Consider the following 21,048-nt stretch of genomic DNA (forward strand, 5'->3'; position numbering starts at 1 on the left):
GCCCCTCCTGCGCCGCCTCTTCGCCTATATAAGCCCTTTCGACCTAAAAACTCAATACCAATTGATGAAACTCCAGAAAGACTCCAGGGGCGCCGCCGCCATCGCGAAACTCCAATTCGGGGGACAGAAGTCTCTGTTCCGGCACCCTGCCGGGACGGGGAAGTGCCCCCGGAAGCCATCTCCATCAACGCCACCGCCTCCATCATGCTCCGTGAGTAGTTCCCCCATGGACTACGGGTTCTAGCAGTAGCTAGTTGGTATTCTCTCCTCCATGTACTTCAATACAATGATCTCATGAGATGCCTTACATGATTGAGATTCATCTGAGGTAATCGGTGTTGTGTTTGTTGGGATCCGATGGATGATACATTATGATTAGTCTATCTATAAAGTTTGTGAAGTTATTGTTGCTGCAATCTTGTTATGCTTAATGCTTGTCACTAGGGCCCGAGTGGCATGATCTTAGATTTAAGCTCTATAATTATTGCTTAGATTGTATCTACAAGTTGTACGCACATGTCTATGTCCGGAACCAAAGGCCCCAAAGTGACAGAAATCGGGACAACCGGAGGGGAAGGCGTAGGTATGAGGATCACATATTTTCACCAAGTGTTAATGCTTTGCTCCGGTGCTCTATTAAAAGGAGTACCTTAATATCCAGTAGATTCCCTTGTGGCCCGGCTGCCACCGGCTGGTAGGACAAAAGATGTTGTACAAGTTTCTCATTGCGAGCATGTACGACTATATATGGAAAACATGCCTACATGATTAATGAATTGATGTTCTTTCTTAATGCTTTATCAATCCTATCAATTGCCCAACTGTAATTTGTTCACCCAACACTTGTCACTTGTTATTGGAGAGTTACCACTAGTGTAGATCGCTGGGAACCTCGGTCCATCTCTCATCATCATACACTCGTTCTATATGTCATTGGAAGTAGTATCAACTATTTTCTGGTGTCATTACTCCTGTGTTACTGTTGCTGCTGCTGTGTTACTGTTACTATTGCTCTCATATTACTGTTGCTTTAACATCACCCCTGTTACTAGTGCTTTTCCAGGTCAGCTGAATTGACAACTCAGTTGTTAAGGCTTATAAGTATTCTTTACCTCCCCTTGTGTCGAATCAATAAATTTGGGTTTTACTTCCCTCGAAGACTATCGCGATCCCCTATACTTGTGGGTTATCAACAGCCTTTCTGGAACCAAAAACAGCAGAAAACAGGAACTAACACTTTGGCATCTTGTTAATAGGTTAGTTCCGAAAAATGCATAAAATCATTATAAAGTGTGAGCAAAACATGTAGGTATTGTCATAAAACTAGCATGGAACATCAGAAATTATAGATACGTTGGAGACGTATCAATACCAAGAGTTGGATTCCTTGGAAAAAGATCGCCTTAATGCGCTTCAAAATCTTGAACTCTATCGCCAAATATGGTTCAAGCATATGACAAACTAGTAAAACCTCGAGTCTTTCTTAAGGAAGATTCGGTTCTAGTACTTCGGCGCCCCATCGTGGTTAAGGGTAAAGTCAAAGGAAAACTCGAACCTAAATGGGAAGGGCCATTTGTCATTGAACAAGTATATGATGGGGGTGCCTATCAATTGATTGACCAAGAAGGGGATCGCCCTATGCCACCCATCAATGGGAGGTACCTGAAGAAGTACTTTGCGTGATCTGCTGCACGCAAGGCGCCTTTTTTCCTTTTTGTGTGTTTATCTTTATTTGTATTTTCTTTTTGACATGGACATCAACGTCCTACAAAAAACGGCTTTCCCTAAAACACACCATGCTAGTGATTGAAGTCTTGGTCACCCTTGGGCTAGTCTGAAGGTGGCACATGTGGCATGCATTAAAGTGGAGCGACACCTATACCCACTACACACGACACATGCCAAAGTGTATGCCTTCAGCAGGAGTGGTGATTACTTGGAATACTTCTGTGCACTGAGGTCCCATACTCTTCATGTTTCTTGCCATGTTCCAGGCTCCCAGAGGCACGACGCCCTGCGGTAACTCATAGGAAAAAAGATCAAGCCCACGTTGGTTCCTGCAATGTCCTCTGCAAGCTATTCATGTGGCTCATGGTTCTACTACTATAAACACCTCCTCATCCACTTCTCTCTACTCTACCGATGCCAACCAACACGTGGCGGGGGCATGTGTCTCAACCTTGACCATGAGGGCGGTGATATTTGGAAGTGGATACATGTGGTGTGGTTATCCTTGTAGTAGATGTGGGTATGATTTCTTCAACTGCCGCATCTCCATCATAACGATCATATATTTTCTTCGCCTTCGGTCATTAACCGCTGCTCTAATGAGGCCTTGAAGCAATTTCAAGATGTGTGTTGGCTCGATGGCACATCGTAGTCAACTCAGCTGTCGCTCAGCCTCTGCACGCAGGTGTAGTCAGTGTGGCTGAGCCTCGGCGACCGCATGATGGCTTCGGCGTTGGGGTTCTATCATGTCTGCGGTATATCAACCAGCATCGCGTTCCCCGCATCATTTAGGCATGGTCCACCGTAGCACGGCCTCCAAGAGTCCACCGTGTCCGTAGTCCGCACATGTCTCTTCGTGTACTTTCTCCATCTGTAAGCTATTGGGGCCGCCCAATCGGTGGTGAGGACGCGGTGGGCAGAAACAGATGGCACAGCGATTTCGGATCAATATTAACACATTATAGCACCGTTCTATCCTAAAATTACCTATTAGTCCTGGCACAATCAATTTTAACCGTTAGATTAATGTTAGACGGATTTTTGTACCAACAATTCGTAATACCAAATATGGATCCAATAATACATTTGCGTGTCAATGCCCATGATGGATGAAAAAATGCTATGATACGGGCAGCCACATGACTTGTAGGCCTCGTGAATATTTACAATCAACAACATATTTGTTTTGGTATTTAACACATGGTTTTTTCATGTGAACGAGACCCATGCAGATACGGGATCGGTGGAGGCACAAATGTACATGGAATTATTCTAGCTAATTCATTCCCATATTCAAATTCATGTATATGTCGTGTACATGCAAATTTTCTATGAGAAGTACATGAGTGGGCACCTGACGGTGTGCCCGTGTTTGCTAATTATCTTGGCGACTGATGATAATACAACAGCTAGAAAATCTTGGCGCTGCCTCACGTAAAGAAGTCATACGTAGGAACGGGCTGGTACGTACATGGGAAGAAAATAATACGGCTGACATCATGGCTTACGTCAAGCACAATGGATTAGCCAGATAGTCTGTTTAAACTCCGCAGCTTCCGTCGCTGCGGGCAGGTGAGATAAACTCCTGATCAGATTAAACTCCACGCGTTTTCAACTAACCAACGTGAGCTACAAGGCTCGATGGCCTTGGCCAGCGCCATATATAAAGCCAGGGGCTAGGCTGCTCGCAGGGGAGGAGAGACGCGCGCACACCCGCGCGGAACCCCAGCACACGACGTCGAATCCTCTCGCCGCGAACGCCAGCCATGCCAAGAGCACGATTTTAATAAGCTGAGCGTCCCGAGATGGACCGTATTGCAGGCTGGGAGACACGCACGCGGACGCGGGAGGAGGTCAAGGCACAATCTCGCCATACCCTCGCGCCACGCAAGTTCGTCGCTTCGCATCAGAATTTTGCACCGGCGAACAACACCATATTCATCTGTCTAGTTCGTCGTTCTTGCATTATAATTTTGCAACGACGAACGCCACACTTTCACCCACCAAATCTTGAGACGATTGCTGCGACGAAGCGGCGCCTATGGCAACTACTATGGGGCCAAGAGGGAAGCGCGTAAATTTTGGCATCTTGATACTTCTTACTCAAAGTGTTTATGGTACGACGTATATGCATCCGCCATTGATTCAAGAGGCAAGATCAAGATCAAAGCAATTATAGATTCCACCATCGAAGCGAAGCTATAAATCATGGCTTCCCGATGTGATGGAATTGGTTATCAAATATATGAGCGTAGGACGACTATCCCCATGATGTTGGTTTATCCCTACGATTGTGGATTACCTCATCAAGGGTGGTCGACTGTGGCTCTACCATAATTACAAGTTCCACCATCGATGTGAGGCTAATGATCAAAGCTTCCTGATGTGATGGAACCATCTTCCAAAAATATATGAGCCCGTGATCTATCCTATGTGGGTGGTGAACTGCGGCTCCGTGCAAATTATGATGAGCGTACGCGGCTAAGTCCATGTGCGGAGAAGTCCAATTATCAAAAGATCTTGATCCTTACGAGGGAGCATGATTGATCATATTTACATCTACATCGCCTGTCACATGGAGGCGAGATCATATATACATGATATTGATTTTGCTCCTACAAGAAAGCGAGATTGGTATATTTTTGAGCATCATCTGACATACATATGTGATACTATTTGACATCGACACCTTGGCCAAGTGTCGACGAGACAATGGCTACATATCATTACCATCGTGTCTAAGCTAATGAGGCTAGACGAAATCATGGCCAAGTGCCGACGAGGCCAGGTCACCATTATTATCGACATGTCCCAAACCTACGGGATCGGACACACTGTTGCTTGGTACCGACGAGGCGATAGCAACACATACACATGTCCGCGTCCGATGAAGTCAGGGCGTTACATGACTGGGCACCGACGAGGCGAAAGTCATCCCCTTCATTGACATATCCTATTGGTCATACCAACATAGCGATAGTACACGTGACTGGGTTTCGGCGAAACAAAGCCACCCGCACACATGTTTTCTATAAATATCACAATGCATATGGATGAGCAATCCAATCATGACGACGACCATCAGCGCAGCTTAATCGGAAGTATTCTGTGGGCTTGACCCTGCGGATGTAATTAACCGGATGCTTGCAAAGGCACCGAGAATTAGTGAACTACGCAATCTGCTATGTCAGATACTTCATGAGCGCGACGCAGAAGGCAAAAAGGATATAATCCTATTGGAACATGCAATATGTATTTGTACAATGCAATGATATGAATAAAGTGCAGTGTTCCACATATGGTGTTTTATCTTTATTTGTCTATTTTATTTTATTTCTTGTTTTCACTAAGCAAGATGGCACGCCCGCATATTTGTACCCTCACGTACACACCTAGCAAGACCCTTACATACCCTAGGGGAAAGTTTCGCTACTTTTTGTCGAAACAATTAATTAAGGATTCTCTCAATTATATACCACCGGCTAAAATTTGTAGTGCAATGCACCGTAATATGGATTATTATGTTTGCTTGTTGTTGTTTTCCTTAAGTTGACTACTTTGGCACCATGTATCCTCATTGGAAGTTTGATGTTACTAATTTAAAGTTGGTGTCTAGAAACCATCGTCTGCATGGTATAAACATCATAGTGAATTAGTAGTTATTTTGTATTTTTTTATTTGCTACCTATTTCATAGGTTAAATAATATTTCTGTGAAGGGGAAACATGATAGAGATACTCAACCACCTAGTAATTGCGGTGCTGTTATATTGTTTTATTAGGAAGCAAATTAAATCATAGAATATTTTTCACATCCGACATTCGTCCAACTCTAGTTGCACTTCGCACCATTGTATGCCCAAACCATGCACATAAAAGCGGATTGTACTGTGTTTCGAAAAGAAAAAAACCGTTTACGTACATGTTTATAATTTCATATATGCTTCGATCAGGTTGACATAATTTAGTTTTAGAAAAATCATAAATCACCTTAATAACATTGTTGTGCTAGTACAACACGCGGAAAAAATCAAGATCGATATTGCATCAACATAAACCAATCACCTCAGTCTAAGGAGATAGCCAGCTACCCATAGCCACAAGTGTATCTGATCCTCATGGGGCTCACGCTGCACCAATGGCAGCACAAAACCGATTTCCTTCTCTGTCCCTCTCCATCGTGCCAGTCGTACACCAGAAAACCTTCTGGCGGCCTTTGCTTGCTACTTGCTATGCTGCCTTAAATAGCTCCTTTCTGCTATGTTCTTTCAAGCCATCTCACACTCAAGCCTCGCTCTCTGAGAACCTATAGGACACAACTCAGTTGTTAGCAGAGCAATGGCGGCCACCAACATGTCCCTCTCCTCAGCCCTTGCCGGCAAGGCAGTGAAGAACATGTCGCTGGCAGCTCTCTTTGGGGAAGCCCGCGTCACTATGCGCAAGACTGCGGGAAAAGCAAAGCAGGTTGCTTCAAGCAGCCCGTGGTACGGCACCGATCGAGTGCTCTACCTCGGCCCACTATCCGGTGAGCCCCCCAGCTACTTGACCGGTGAGTTCCCTGGTGACTACGGGTGGGATACCGCTGGGCTCTCGGCTGACCCTGAGACATTCGCCAAGAACCGCGAGCTGGAGGTGATTCACTCCCGATGGGCCATGCTCGGCGCGCTTGGCTGTGTCTTTCCTGAGTTGCTCGCCCGCAATGGAGTCAAGTTTGGCGAGGCCGTATGGTTCAAGGCCGGCTCCCAAATCTTCAGTGAGGGCGGCCTCGACTATCTTGGCAACCCTAGTCTCGTCCACGCTCAGAGTATCCTGGCCATTTGGGCTGTCCAAGTTGTTCTCATGGGTGCTGTCGAGGGGTTCCGCATTGCTGGTGGCCCACTCAGTGAGATTGTCGACCCACTTTACCCCGGAGGCAGCTTTGATCCACTTGGCCTAGCTGACGACCCCGAGGCATTCGCGGAGCTCAAGGTGAAGGAGCTAAAAAACGGCCGCCTCGCTATGTTCTCCATGTTTGGTTTCTTTGTGCAGGCCATAGTTACCGGTAAGGGCCCGCTCGAGAATCTCGTTGACCACATCGCCGACCCTGTTAGCAACAATGCTTGGGCATTCGCCACCAACTTCGTGCCTGGCAAGTAAGGCACAGACTTTTGTTGCAGCAGCAAGATGTGGGGTGGTGTGATATGTAGCACTAGCATGATGTAAATTACAAGGATCCGGGGTAAAGCATTGTTTGGTTTGTCGACATTGTTTCTCATGTCCCGCATCTAGCTTTTCGTGATCACAGTAATATTTCGACAATCATTCAAGTATTTAACCAATGTCATCCTCTGCTTCTCAAAAGGATAACTTATTCAGTCATATACGCCCAGAAATTTTGTGGCATTCCGGCAGCAGATGTCGAAACTCTAGATGACGTGTGGAGTAATCTCAATCTTGGGTGCTCAAACTTGAACGAACAAAAGTAAAGTTTATGACTTTGTTTTATTTTATTTTCAACAAAAGTGTGTGTTTTCGAAAATTGGTGTTATTATTAAAAAAGGAGGAAATATTTGTAGTTTCCTTTCATGTTGCCTCGTAGGCAACCCTAGAGACATGTGGAACGGGAATTTAAAATGGAGAGCAGTTTACACACCCACCAAGGGGGTGAGAGTTAAGGGCATCTCCAACCGCGCGACCCAAACGGACGCGCTGGGCCGTCCGTTTTGGGCCGTTTGGGTCGCCGCCCGGACACGCGGACAGCGTCCCGCGTCCGCGTGTCCGTTTGGGTCGCGCGCTGCGCCCAACGCGCGGACGCATCGCAAATTGGAGAAACACGAAAACAAAATGAAAATGGCAAATTTAAACGATATTTGATTAAACATATGCCCTATTTTGGGCAAATTTAGTACATAGCCCTATTTTGGGCAAATAAAACTAACAAAAGAAGCCCCTATATGGGCTTTTAAATTTAAACTAAAATATAAACAGAAAATAAAAAACCCTCTAGGGTTTGGTCGGCGGCGCGGTGGCCGCCGGTGCGCCGCCTAGCCCCTATGGGCGTCGTCGGCGACGTCATCGAGGTCCCCGGGCGGCGAGGCACTGTTGTGGCTCGACCGCGCCGGGGACTCCGGCCAGGGAGACCACAGGGCCTCCTCCCACGGCGAGTGGGGGTCCGGAGCCACCCGCGCCGCCCGGGAGGCGCTGCCGCTCTCCTCGCCCGGCGGCGGCGCACAGCCTCTGGCGCCGCCTCCTCCAGCGGCGGCACCTGTCCTCTGGCGGCGCTGCTGCTCGTCGGCGCGGCGCCTGGCCTCCTCCCGCCGCGCCTCCTCCTCCTCCTCCTCCCGTCGCGCACGGAGGGCACAGGCGTAGAGCTCCCAGCCCTCCGCGTCCTCCACCTCCCGCCGCGCCGCCTCCTCCATTTCGGAGGTGCGAATGGCCGCATGGAGTTGCGGCCATTTCGCCTCCTCCTCCGCCGCCGAGATGATCAGGGCGGCGCGGAGGTCCGGGTCCTCCTCCGAGGACTCCGGCTTGGGCTCGATGAGGAGAGGCGGCGGTTGCGGCAATGCCGCACCGCCGCGGGCGGCCTCTCCGATGTGGAGGCCGCCGCGGTTCCCTCCGGCCCGCAGCACCGGCGGCCGACGCCGACTGCTGCTGGCCTCGTCGTCATTGGCTCCGGGAGCGAACCGTCGCTTCGGGGCCATGGCGGCGGTTTTGCTCGGGGAGTGGAGTGGGGACTGGAGTGGAGGGCCAGATCCCCTCCAGTCCCCATTTAATAGACTCCCTGGTCACCGACGGGTGGGCCCAAGGGAGACGAGGCGACCAGCGCGCGGACGCGAGCGGACGGCGCGTGCCATCCGCGGCCACGCAAACCTAGCCCAGATTTGGGCCGGGTTTGCGTCGTTCCGGACGCCGCGGCCGTCCGCTTTTGCGGTGCGTCCCCGCGTTGGGCCGGGTTTTTATCCGTTTCGACCCATACGGACGCGCGGGCGCGGGATGGGTCGCCCGGTTGGAGATGCCCTAAAGGGAGGAACAGCAAGGAAAGCAACGTTTCACTTGCACCTAACTTGTATGCCACTTGTATTTGGGGTCATATGGGTGAGAGTAAAATCAATCTTTTTTTTGCTAATTCGAGTAAAATCAGTCTACAGTACTAAATCTTTGCTCTATGGTAGTAGGGTGCAGTTTGGTCACACATATTCCATGATGTGACATTTCACCAATAATAATGTTCCCAATTTAAGTTATAAATTTAATGATCAAAATCTGTGTTTGTCAAACAAATGGACTATGCGCCTCGTCAGCCACGAAGAAACTGCACAAACCACCAACTATTGATGTCTTTGTTGCAACTTGCAAGAACTACTCATTTACATGTTCTCCGTTGCACAAATAATTATACGTGTAATGTGTTACACACATGTCTGAATCTCTGATTAAGTTCGTTAATAGTAAATCTGGTGACCAGGACCATGAGTCAGAGATGATGGGGCCAATCTAACAAAAAGGGATAAAACTTTCAAATGGCTGATTCAAATTGTCTCAAACTTCGCATATTAATTAGTTACTTTATATTGTTTCAATTGCGACATCTTTTATATTGTTTCAATTACAAGATATTTTTCATGTTTTTTGAAAAGTTTGAAAAAAACACTAGATAATAACACGTGGATGACACATCATCGCTGCCTCGTGGATCCAACTCACCAGATTTGCGGTAATCAGCTTAATCTTAGATTTATACCCGTGTTCAAAAAAATAGATAAAATGAGTAATTGTCCAACAATAGCAGTTATAGCCGTTGGTTCCTGCATCCTCGGTGAGCCACTCATGCGACTCATGGTTCTACTACTCTAAACACATCCTCACCCACTTCTCTCTACTCTATCGCTGCCGACCAGCATGTGGCGGTGGCATGTGTCTCTACCTTCACACTACAAGAAATCTGCCATAATATGACGTTTTTTTATGACTAGAAATCAAAATGTCATAGCATTATGACGTTCCTACCTTTGACCGTCGTTGGCCACTCGGGGGGGGGGGGGGGGCAAACCCCTAGAAAATCGTGACGTTATTGGGCAAAAACATCATTGCCAATTTAGGTCAAAACGTCATTAGCAAAATTAAGTGGCCTACGACGTTTTTCCACTGCCGATTGCGACAAATCAATAACGTCATTGGCATTTGGCTCAATACAATGGTATGTGTTTGGCTGCCATGTCATCTATTTTGCCTATGTGTCCCTTTTCGGGTCCCACGCGCCTCACACGTGTCACTAGAAGCAACTGGCTTGAACTAACTGACATGTAGGACCAACTGATACTTGTGGGACCAAGGCGTCTTGTTATTTTTTTTCTCTGTGTCGTCCACCATTTTGTTGGGCTGCTGGTGATATCCTCCTCTTTTGGGCTGTCCTCTACTAGGCTGCTGGTGATATTCTCTTCTTTTGGGCTCTCCTCATGGTGACGGCCCATCCGGTGGTTGAATTGCTGCCACGAAGGCCCATCCGGTGGTTGAATTGCTGGCCCGACGGCCCATCCTCTGCTGGGTTGGAGTGGCTCCCGATGGAAATAACTGGCAAAAAATTGCGCTTGCGGGGACTCGAACCCTCGACCTAGCGCTGCCGCACTACCACTCCCTACCGCTTTGCTACAATAGTGTTGTTGACACAAGTATGGTTGTCCGTGTATATAGACATGATAGACTAATCAGTTGTCTTCAAAACAGGTGCGGTCGAACCGCTCCACCTCGACCAAAATCCCTCCGACCATGTGCATCTAGGGTTCATCCTCTGACCAGGTGCATCTAGGGTTCCTCGCATGGCGGCGCAATTCCCAGCCTGCTCGGGCAGTTCTTCTAGGTCAGGAGCGTAGTCGCGTCGCCGCCGGCAGCCGGGCACACCCACCCCGTATCGGCAGCTGTCGTTCGATTATGAGCCCGCCGATGTCTGTGACTGTGGCGAGAAGATGCCGCAATGGATTTCTTGGAGTGATCCAAACCCTGGGAGAAGATACCGGAACTGCAAAATTCGCTCGGTTAGTCTTTGAGCACGCCCCCCCCCCCCATTCTGAATTTCCTAGAGCCCGCCGTCTTCTGAATTTTCTTTTCTACTGTGGCTTATTTATCCTCTTTTGTTCTTCATCTGTCAGATTGCTGGTGGAATAGGGTGTAAAGTGTTTAAGTGGATTGATGATCCGCTGGATGCACATCACAAACAATTAGTTCGTGATCTGCGTGATGCTGTTTGGGATCGAGATGAAGAAATTGAGAGGCTCCAGGTAGAAATTGAGAGGCTCCAGGAAGAGAAGTTTCTGCTTGCTGCAAGGAAACGAAGCAACCCTGAACCAAAGAAAATGAGAGGCTTCATGGTTTGGGTGTTATCTGTAGCTTTTGTCATCTGTTGTACCTGGGTGATGTGTAGGAACTGAAATTAGGGTGAATTAAGTGATCTGTTGGTCAGGAGGAGAAGAAGCTAGAGTATATGCTAGAGTTATTGTGTTGTAATTCCAACCATTTGTCTGTTCGTGCCACAATGTTTAGTTCCTGAATTTGAACCATGTATATGTATGTGTGCAATTCTGCTCAGTTGAAAATGTGTTCTGTTGAAAATGAGTTCTGTTGAATATGTGTAGCAACTCCTTTTGCACGGCGGCGCCGCCCATATATGGTCGCCGGCGTCAGCCATGTATTGAAAAAATTGGGCATGGATTCCCCTAAAAATTGGGCACAAATTCTGGGAACAAAAAGCTGACATATTCAACATAAATTTTGGGAAAAACAAGCTGGCATGTTCAACATAAATTATGGGCCAAACAACCTGACACATAATCTAAAATAAACTGACATTACACAAACTACAGATTCAAACTGCTATTCATCCATTACACAAACTACAGATTCAAACTGCTATTCATCTTCTTCAAAAACTGGACGATTCCTAGTCCTATTTCCTCCATCATCATCATCATCATCATCATCATCATCACTGCAATACAGGTACATTGTCTGATCAACCTCCTCGATTTCTTCAGGACCAACCTCCTTGCTCCATTTTTTCAGTTTGTCCACAATGACTTTTTCAAGTAGCACACGTTCCTGGTCACTTCTCGTCCTACTCCGTGCAGTGCCTTCTTTTTCTTGCACAGGAACTTGACTGGAATCTTCATCTTGATCCGTGCAGTGCCTTCTTTTTCTGGCAAAGTAAACAAAGCCAAAAAATCGAGCGGAGTCGCGTGACGTCATTTTATGTGTCCTAGTAACCACTACAAAAGATGGAATTGGGATACGGCAATAATCTTGAAAAACCCTTCACGAATAGGGCTATCACGTCCGAAGTTCTATGGCTTTTAGGGGAAATGAGTAGGAAACGGCCCGTTTCACCACATAGTTTGTCGGAATGAGGCAATATTTGGCACGTGCGAGGGCCTTAGGATGGGAAGCAAGGCCCCAGTCGCGGATTTCCAATCCGAACCACGGGCGATGGTTTTTCCATTTTCGGGGTGCCGGAAGGGCTTTTTTTGTGAAGGAGCTACATGGTGCGCATTTTAGTATTGCGCGAGACCTCCGCGCAGCGGTAGGATACCTCCTACGCACCATCTATCACATGCCATATGCGCGCGGTAGCCATGTGGGAATCCCTCCCGCTTCCTGCGGTGTTCCGCCGAATCTACTGGAAAGTGACCGGATTTGAACTGGGGCCACACTTTCCTTCGCTCAATAAATGGAGGGAAAAATGTTTTTAGGTCTAGGACGCATCATTTTATGTGCTAAATGTTTTCCGTTTCGCGTGTTGGCGGACGGGTGCATGCGCGCGCCCGGTACGGCCATACCGCATGTCCCGGCGGCCCCGTTTTGCACAGTTGGCAAAGTAAACGGAGCCAAAAAGTCGAGCGGAGCCGCGTGGCATCATTTTATGTGTCCTAGTAACCACTTCAAAAGAGGGAATTGGGATACGGCAATTATCTTGAAAAACCCTTCACGAATAGGGTTATCACGTCCGGAGTTCTATGGCTTTTAGGGGAAATGAGTAGGAAACGGCCCGTTTCACCACATAGTTTGTCGGAACGAGGCCATATTTGGCACGTGCGTGGGCCTTAGGATGGGAAGCAAGGCCCCGGTCACGGATTTCCAATCCGAACCACAGGCGACGTTTTTTCCATTTTCGGGGTGCCAGAAGGGTTTTTTTTGTGAAGGAGCTACATAGTGCGCATTTTAATATTGTGCGAGACCTCCGCGCAGAGGTAGGATACCTCCTATGGACCACCTATCACATGCCATATGCACGTGGTAGCCATCTGGGAATCCCTCCCGCTTCCTGCGGTTTCCCGCCGAATCCGCTGGAAACTGACCGGATTTGAACTGGGGCACACTTTCCTTAGCTCAATAAATGGAGGGAAAAATGTTTTTAGGTCTAGGACGCGTCATTTTATGTGCTAAATATTTTCCGTTTCGCGCGTTGGCGGACGGGTTCACGCGCGCGCCCGGTACGGCCATACCGCATGTCCCGACGGCCCCGTTTTGCACAGTTGGCAAAGTAAACGGAGCCAAAAAGTCGAGAAGAGCCGCGTAGCGTCATTTTATATGTCCTAGTAACCACTGCAAAAGATGGAATTGGGATACGGCAATTATCTTGAAAAACCCTTCACGAATAGGGCTATCACGTCCGGAGTTCTATGGCTTTTAGGGGAAATGAGTAGGAAACGGCCTGTTTCACCACATAGTTTGTCGGAACGAGGCCATATTTGTCACGTGTGTGGGCCTTAGGATGGGAAGCAAGGCCCTGGTCGCGGATTTCCAATCCGAACCACGGGCGACGGTTTTTCCATTCTCGGGGTGCCGGAAGGTTTTTTTGTGTGTGAAGGAGCTACATGGTACGCATTTTAGTATTGCGCGAGACCTCCGCGCAGAGGTAGGATACCTCCTATGGACCACCTATCACATGCCATATGCGCGCGGTAGCCATCTAGGAATCCCTCCCGCTTCCTGCGGTGTCCCGCCGAATCCGCTGGAAACTGACCGGATTTGAACTGGGTCACACTTTCCTTCGCTCAATAAATGGAGGGAAAAATGTTTTTAGGTCTAGGACACGTCATTTTATGTGCTAAATGTTTTCCGTTTCGCGCGTTGGCGGACGGGTGCATGCGCGCGCCCAGTACGGCCATACCGCATGTCCCGGCGGCCCCGTTTTGCATAGTTGGCAAAGTAAACGGAGCCAAAAAGTCGAGCGGAGACGACATTCTAGGAGAATCCTTCACGATCAGAGACTACCACGTTCGGAATCTTGATGTATATAGAATGAGATAAAGCTTGCATATGCCTTATGATAAGCATATAATTAGTGTGACATATATAATTTGACCTAATTAACCAAACATTTTCTGATTTTTTATATAATTTATTAAGGATTCTAGGAGTTTCATATATCCCTATATTATTATCATTAAAGGAATGAAGGTGACACACGTTTAATTACATGATATTCTGTTTTTAAAAATATTTTAACCTACACCAAATTACATGCATTATTGCACATTTAATTATTATTATTTTGCACAAAAAAGCCCCAAAAATTCCCTCCTACTTAAATAAATTGATAGAGCCAAAACCTTCCAAAAAAAGATAGGCTCCAAAACCCCAAAACTCTCCTGCCTAGCTTCTCCCGCCAACTCCACCGAAATGTTTTGAATCCGCCCGCCACTAACCTAAGCTGGAAAGGAGGGCAAATGTACGAAACGCCACTAACCTAAGCTGGAAAGGAGGGACATTTCAGTCAAATCCCGTACGAGCTCCCTCAATTCCCTAATTCCCCTCCCACTCCGGTGCGATATGAACCCCAATTCCCCTCCCACTCCGCTCATCCCCACCCGCCGATGGCCACCGACGAGCGGACGAGCGGAGAGCTACCCGCCGATGACGACCGCGCATGTGTAGACGCTCGCAACAAGATCTACAGGCGAGTTCCCTCCTCAACCCGACCCCTCCCCCCTCTTCTATGGCTTTTTCTTGGCCTGCTTAGGGTTTCGTCGGCCATGGCTAGGGTTAGGGTTTGCTTGGCATGGCATGGTTAGGGTTAGGGATTTCGTGGCATGGCTTGTTTCCTTGGCTTGTCCAGGGTCAGGGTTGCTCGGCCTGTCATGGTTCTTGCTGCAACCAGTCCATGGTTGCTTTGGATCTTGCTTGGCATGTTCTTGCTGCAACCAGTCGATGATTGCTGCGGATCTTGCCTGGCTCAGGCTCTGTAGATTTTAGATTTCGTTTTCTGCAGTCCCTATATGATTACCTGCAGCCGATCTTGCTTGCTGTATGCAACCAGTCCATTGGTTGCTTCGGATCTTGCTTGGCCTGTGTCTTGCTGCAACCAGTCGATGATTGCATCGGATCTTGCTTGGCTTAGGCTCTGTAGAATTTAGATCTGGTTTACTGTAGTACTTGTATGATTACCTACTTCCGATCTTGCTTGCTGTATGCAACCAGTCAATTAGTGATGCGGATCTTGCCTAGCATGGGTCTCGCTACAACCAGTCTGTGATTGCTGGGGGATTTTACTTGGCTTGGGCTCTGTAGATTGTACATCTAGTTTACTGCAGTCCATATATGATTAGCTGCTACAGATCTTTCTTGCTGCAACTAGTACATAATATGATTACCTGCTGCGGATCTTGCTTGGTACAGATCTTTACCAAGGCATGCCCTTTTATATTTCGTCGATGAACATTTATATTGCCCTTTTATCCTGTGTTGATGAAACTTCTCCCAAACAAAGTTTGGTTTCCCTGTTTATCTGTACATACCTACAACTTTATCTGTGTACATGTCTATTGTTGTATGAAGGGATATGTCTAATGATTATAACCTGTTATCTTCTTAGGTAATACTATCAAGGTCTGACCTACTTCAAGGAGCAAGGTGAACCAGGTGATTGTTGATCAACATGAACCTATGTTGCTTGGTTCTTTAATTGCATCCATATGTTGTATCTGCTGTCACTAATTGTTATTCTTTTCGTGCCAGCACATATCCAACCCATCAACATCAGGCATGTCAAAGACTGGGAAGAAGCAGCTGGCTGGTATGCGGCTTCATCCTAACATCATTGTGTCTAATTGATGCTTATAATTGGGTGCTGGGGTTTTTTTGGTTCTGTCTGAATATTTCTGTACCCTAGGATTAAATGAAACTAAAAGCTGAAAATTTCTATGATTAAACAATTTACCTTAGTTGTTCGAGTTGGCTTGCTTCTATGCATTTCAACCATCAATCTAATGGTTACATATTTTTTTCTCATACATGTAAAGAAGCGCCCCTCACCGAGTTAGAGAAGGCCAGGGCTAGGACAATGATACGGAACAACTGTGTCTTACAGTCCCTGGGTATTCCCGCCGTAGTGTCAATATTTAGGAAGTCACATGGTGGTCGAGGTGGAGGTCGTTCCACACTTTCAAATGATGAGTCATCTGCCATAACACAAGGCGAGAGCTCAGATTATCATCCGAGCAATGACCAATTGGTTGACCAGGAGGATGGGGAGGTTGAAGGGAGTATAGGGGAACACATTGAGAAGGTGCATTCTGCTTATCATCTTTGGAGGGCTGGCATTACTTGTATCTGTTTTCTTATTTCTGTTTTGCTATAACCTGTAATGTAATGCCATTTTGTTTTGCTATTTATGCGAGGCATTGAAGGATCCCAAGAGTAGAAAGAAAAAGGCTTCTGTTAGAAAGACAAGCCCAGGGAGGAGGAGTAAGAGGTTGCAAAAGGAACAAAGTTCAATGCCTCCTGGTAGAGTGTTTGCTGATGCTCCAGGAGGGAGAAAGAGGCATCTGGAACCTGTTGCTCAGGCTCCTTACAAAAGAGTCACCAGGAGGACATCAAGTGAAGCGTCTGCAACCAACAATGAAGATACTCCGCCCCGCAACAATCGCAGTAGCTCACCGCAGATTGATGAAAGGATCGATGAAGGAAGCACTGTTCGCAGGGACACAGGTCCTACTGCATCTGATGTCATGGTCCATCAGCACTTTGATTCTGATGGTTTTCTTGATCCTGAGGATGATGAAGGCAAGTTTTTGTTGGACAGCTTTCCACACTATCTACTGCCTTTTTTGTTTATCTTTATAAACTCTTTTGGATGTGGGTGCTGCTTTCTGACATGATCTTTGTATGTATGCTATTCAGGTGGAACCACTGCTGCATGTGGCTGTAAAAGGAAGGGCACCGGGCTGGAGCAGATTTGCAAGGGGATGGGAGTCAAGCTTACCATTGAGATTCCTCGAGGGCTGAAACGTCCTGAGAAGCCTTTGCCTGTTGCCAAGTTTGCATCGGAGGGTGGAATGCTTGCAAGAGGCCAGATGCCACTCCTTCCGCATTTCAAGATGTACAAGAGGGATGAGAATTTGTTGGCCGACTTCGTTGGAAAGATGGGGGTAATCTTCTTCATCACCAGTTCATTTGTTAGATGATAGGAGTGCTTGCTTGATTGTTCATAGTTCATGATAACTAACTTTGTCCTTGCCCTTGTTTGCTTTGTAGGCAAATTTCAACATGGACACAGAGTCGGAAGACATCCAGAAGGCTTGCTATGACATACTGCGGAAAGTGTCGAAGAACAGGCGCTACATCCTGAAAAGGGACTACTTCGACAAAGTACCAGCAAATGAAGTCAGCATCAAGTCCCCTGTTAAGGATGTCTCAGATGAAGAATGGGAAGCTCTAACTGCTCTGTGGGTAACTCCAAGACACAAGGTATGTTTTTTTTGCTTCAGTTGCAGTCATTAGTGCTTGCATGGTAGACATGATGCTCATCGTTATAGTGTGCACATTGCTGAATATCATGATTGTGCCCTTCTGCAGAACACATGTATCAAGAACAAGGACAGTCGTGTTGCGGTCAAATTTGGCCAAAAGACTGGCTCTCGTAGCTATCTTTGCTCATCTGTATGCAACTGTAAGAACACTCTTACAAAATTTCCTTTTGCATCTTACTCTTGTCTCCACAAGCTTATGTTCTGATTCTTGGTGAACATCATTTCCAGAGGGAGGAGCGCAGAGGTGAAGAGCTAGATGCAGTCGACATCTTTAAGGCGACCCATCACAGCAAGAAGGATGGTTTCTCTGAGGAAGCTCTAGCTGCAATAGTAAGTGACTTGTTCATTTCACTTTTGTGAACCATTCTTGGACCTGTGCTTTTCCTGAATTGATGAATCTTTTGGAAACGGATCTCCAGGCTGATATGGAAGCTGAGATGGCTATTCCTGTGCCATAAGGTGCACCGCCAAGGTCTGCAGTCGTTGTTGTTGCAAAGGTTCTTAGCAAGGAAGCCAAGCACAACACTTTCCTGAAGAATGCTGGACTTCAGCCCAGTTCCACTGTCAAACTCAACAAGCCCACCGCAGCTGCTGTATCGGCGCATGTTCATGACCTGGAAGCACAGCTGAAGAGGTCCCAGGAGGAAGCTGAACAGATGAAACATCAGTTTGCTGCCATCATGGAAGAAGCAGCTGCCCAAAAGGAGAAGCAAGCGGCAACTGAAGCCGCACAAGCTCAGCGTGACAAGGACTATATGGAGCTCCTCAAGCAGACTGAGGAAAGTGATAGGAGGCTTGCTCACATGATGCCCATCTTGGGAGCTTCTGCGAATTAGCTCCTGCTGCTGGTCGTATCCCTTTTTTTGTGTCCCGCCATGGAACTTGGTCATATCCTGGCAGCGTGACAATAACTTGGTCATATCTGTGAACTTCTTATTGCGAAGTGGTTGATCTTGTAGTGAATCTGTGAACTTTCTTGACATGTTGGTGAATCTGTGAACCTGGTCATTTTGCTGTTGTGACTCTGCTGTGAAATTTGCAGATTTGAAATGTTGTCTTTTATATTTTGCTGTTGAATTTCCTAATTTAATATATGCACTGTTGGGCTATTGTGGGCTCTTAAAAGGCCAAGGCCCAAAGTAGCCTAGAAATATATGGGCTCTTAAAAGGCTACAGCCCAACAAATAATTGATTGCATTTTCGAAAAATGGGAGTTGAAAAGGCCAAAAAAGGCCGAAGCCCAAAAAACTTACAGGACCGTAAAAAGGCCAAGGCCCACAACTTTTATGGACCCAAAAAGGCCAAGGCCCAATATCTTTATGGACCCCAAAAAGGCTGAGGCCCAAAACCTTTGTGGACCCTAAAAAGGCCTAGGCCCAAAATCTTCATGGACCCTAAAAGGCCAAGGCCCAAAACCATAATGGACCCTAAAAAGGCCAAGGCCAAAAGTGTAACGGACACTAAAAAGGCCAAAGCCCAAAACTGTAATGGGTCCTAAAAAGGCCACAGCCCAAAACTGTAATGGGTCCTAAAAAGGCCACGGCCCAAAATTGTAATGGGTCCTAAAAAGGCCACGGTCCAAAACTTTAAACAGGCCAGGCCCAATGAAAATTGGCCCAGGCCCAGTAAGTACAGCAGCTAAAAAGGCCGTTGAAAAAAAAGCTAAAAAGGACAAGGTAATTGGGCCAGTTACGGGCCAAGGCCCAACAAAGCCGAAAAAAATAATCAGAACTAATGGGCTCAGCTCACATAAGGAGCTGAACGGACCGGGCTGAATTCAGATAATGACGTTTCTAATTCGTCATAATTTTGCCACGTCGGATTGCCACGCTGGACTCGGGGGCAAGTGCCCATGACGTTTTGGGAACGTCATGCCGTGAGTGACGTTTGCAAACGTCACAAAGCTCTATGACGTTTTCAAGTGGAACGTCTCAAGCAGTCACTGCTGACTCCCAGCTTTCGATGTTTTGAAAAGCGTCACCGTAACGTCACAAGTAGCCATTAGTGACGTTTCAGTGACACCTTTATTTTGTCAACTTATGGCAGATTTCTTGTAGTGTCACCATGATGGCGGAGATATTTGGAAATGGATACATGTGGTGTGGTTTTCCTTGTGGTAGATGTGGGTATGATTTCTTCAACTGCCACATCTCCATCGTAACGATCATATATTTGCTCCGCCTTCTGTCATTGACTGCTGCTGTAATGAGGCCTTGAAGAAATTTCAAGATGCGTGTTGGCTCGATGGCACATTGTAGTCAACACTGATCAGTCAGCGGTATAGTTTCCGACACGGAAGCCGCGCAATGTGGCGTAAGTCCCACATGGGAGTAGATCCCTGATGCACGAGTAGGAGTCGATCTTGAGCAGATCGATGGCATATGTTCACCGTGCCAACCACAATGGTCGAACAGGACGCATAGGTCAACATGGTTTACAATGGAGGCTACAAAGATGAAGGGGAGTATGGTACTGACTACTAAGCAAAAAGAAATCGGGCCAGCAAGTAGAAATAGCGTGAGTGGATGACTTCGGGACTAAGAAAACTAGGAAAGCAAAACTACTACTGTCCTCCATTATTCGTTTGCTTTTCTCCATTAAGGATGGGTTGGAGATAAGGTTTTAGAAGGATTCTAGGTTGGGAACAACCGCGCTCCGACAATAATATCCAGCCTTATACAATATAGTACGTCACAAAGGTGTTACTTTGCAAAAGGTGTTGGAATCATCTCTGTCAGCTATGGCATTCAGGCGAGACCTTATTTGTCCCTGGTTGACTTCTTGGAATGAACTACAAAGGTTAGCTTATGTCCAGTTGATACAAGGGCTGATGTTTTCCGATGGGAACTAACAAATAATGGGGCTTTCTTGGTAGAGTCTATGTATAAAGCGTTAATCCAACCCATTCAACCGGTAATTAATAATAAATTTATTTGAAAGATGAAGATATAGCTGAAAACTAAGGTTTTCGCATGGTATCTTCGTCGTGGTGTTATTGTTACTAAAGATAACTTTGCAAAACGCAACTAGCATGGTTGTAATAAATGTGCTTTCTATCACGAAGAGGAAACAATAAAGCATCTTTTTTTCAGTGCCGGTTCGCTAGGTCTATATGATACATCATTCAAATAAGTTCTAACTTAAACCCTCCACCCCACCCCAACCTCCGAGAAGCATTGCAAACATCTTTGGTATTTGGTTAAACAAGGTGGGAGCTACGTTTAAAACTCTTGTGTGCGAGCGATTGCAGTTATATGATCGCTTTGGCTATGTAGGAATGACAAGGTTTTTTATGTTAAAAATTCGTGTCTTATGCATGTCATCTACCGGTGTACGGTTTTCCCTGTTTATGGTCATCACTTCAGTGATTGGAGGACCGCGACCTATTTACGGAGGTGTCTACACGGTTGGAGAATACACTCAAGAAGTATATTACCGAAGATGCGACCGTTTTTTTTTTGCTTTGTTATGTTTATTGTGTTGGATTATATTTTTGGACGGTTGTGTGCATCCTATCTATACAGAGACCGGGTATATTGCTT

The 21,048-nt window shown here is 46.7% G+C and overlaps 1 protein-coding gene across 1 annotated transcript; it reads left to right on the forward strand.

Moving 5' to 3' along the window:
- Positions 1-5,979: 5,979 nt before the first annotated feature.
- Positions 5,980-7,228, forward strand: LOC127317440 (chlorophyll a-b binding protein 2, chloroplastic-like). The gene has a single exon (XM_051348001.2). It carries the CDS (start codon positions 6,066-6,068, stop codon positions 6,861-6,863), a length of 798 nt encoding a protein of 265 aa, XP_051203961.1. The 5' UTR covers positions 5,980-6,065; the 3' UTR covers positions 6,864-7,228.
- The last annotated feature ends 13,820 nt before the right edge of the window (positions 7,229-21,048 follow it).

The sequence above is a fragment of the Lolium perenne genome, chromosome 7 (assembly GCF_019359855.2).
Source record: "Lolium perenne isolate Kyuss_39 chromosome 7, Kyuss_2.0, whole genome shotgun sequence".
NCBI lineage: Eukaryota > Viridiplantae > Streptophyta > Magnoliopsida > Poales > Poaceae > Lolium > Lolium perenne.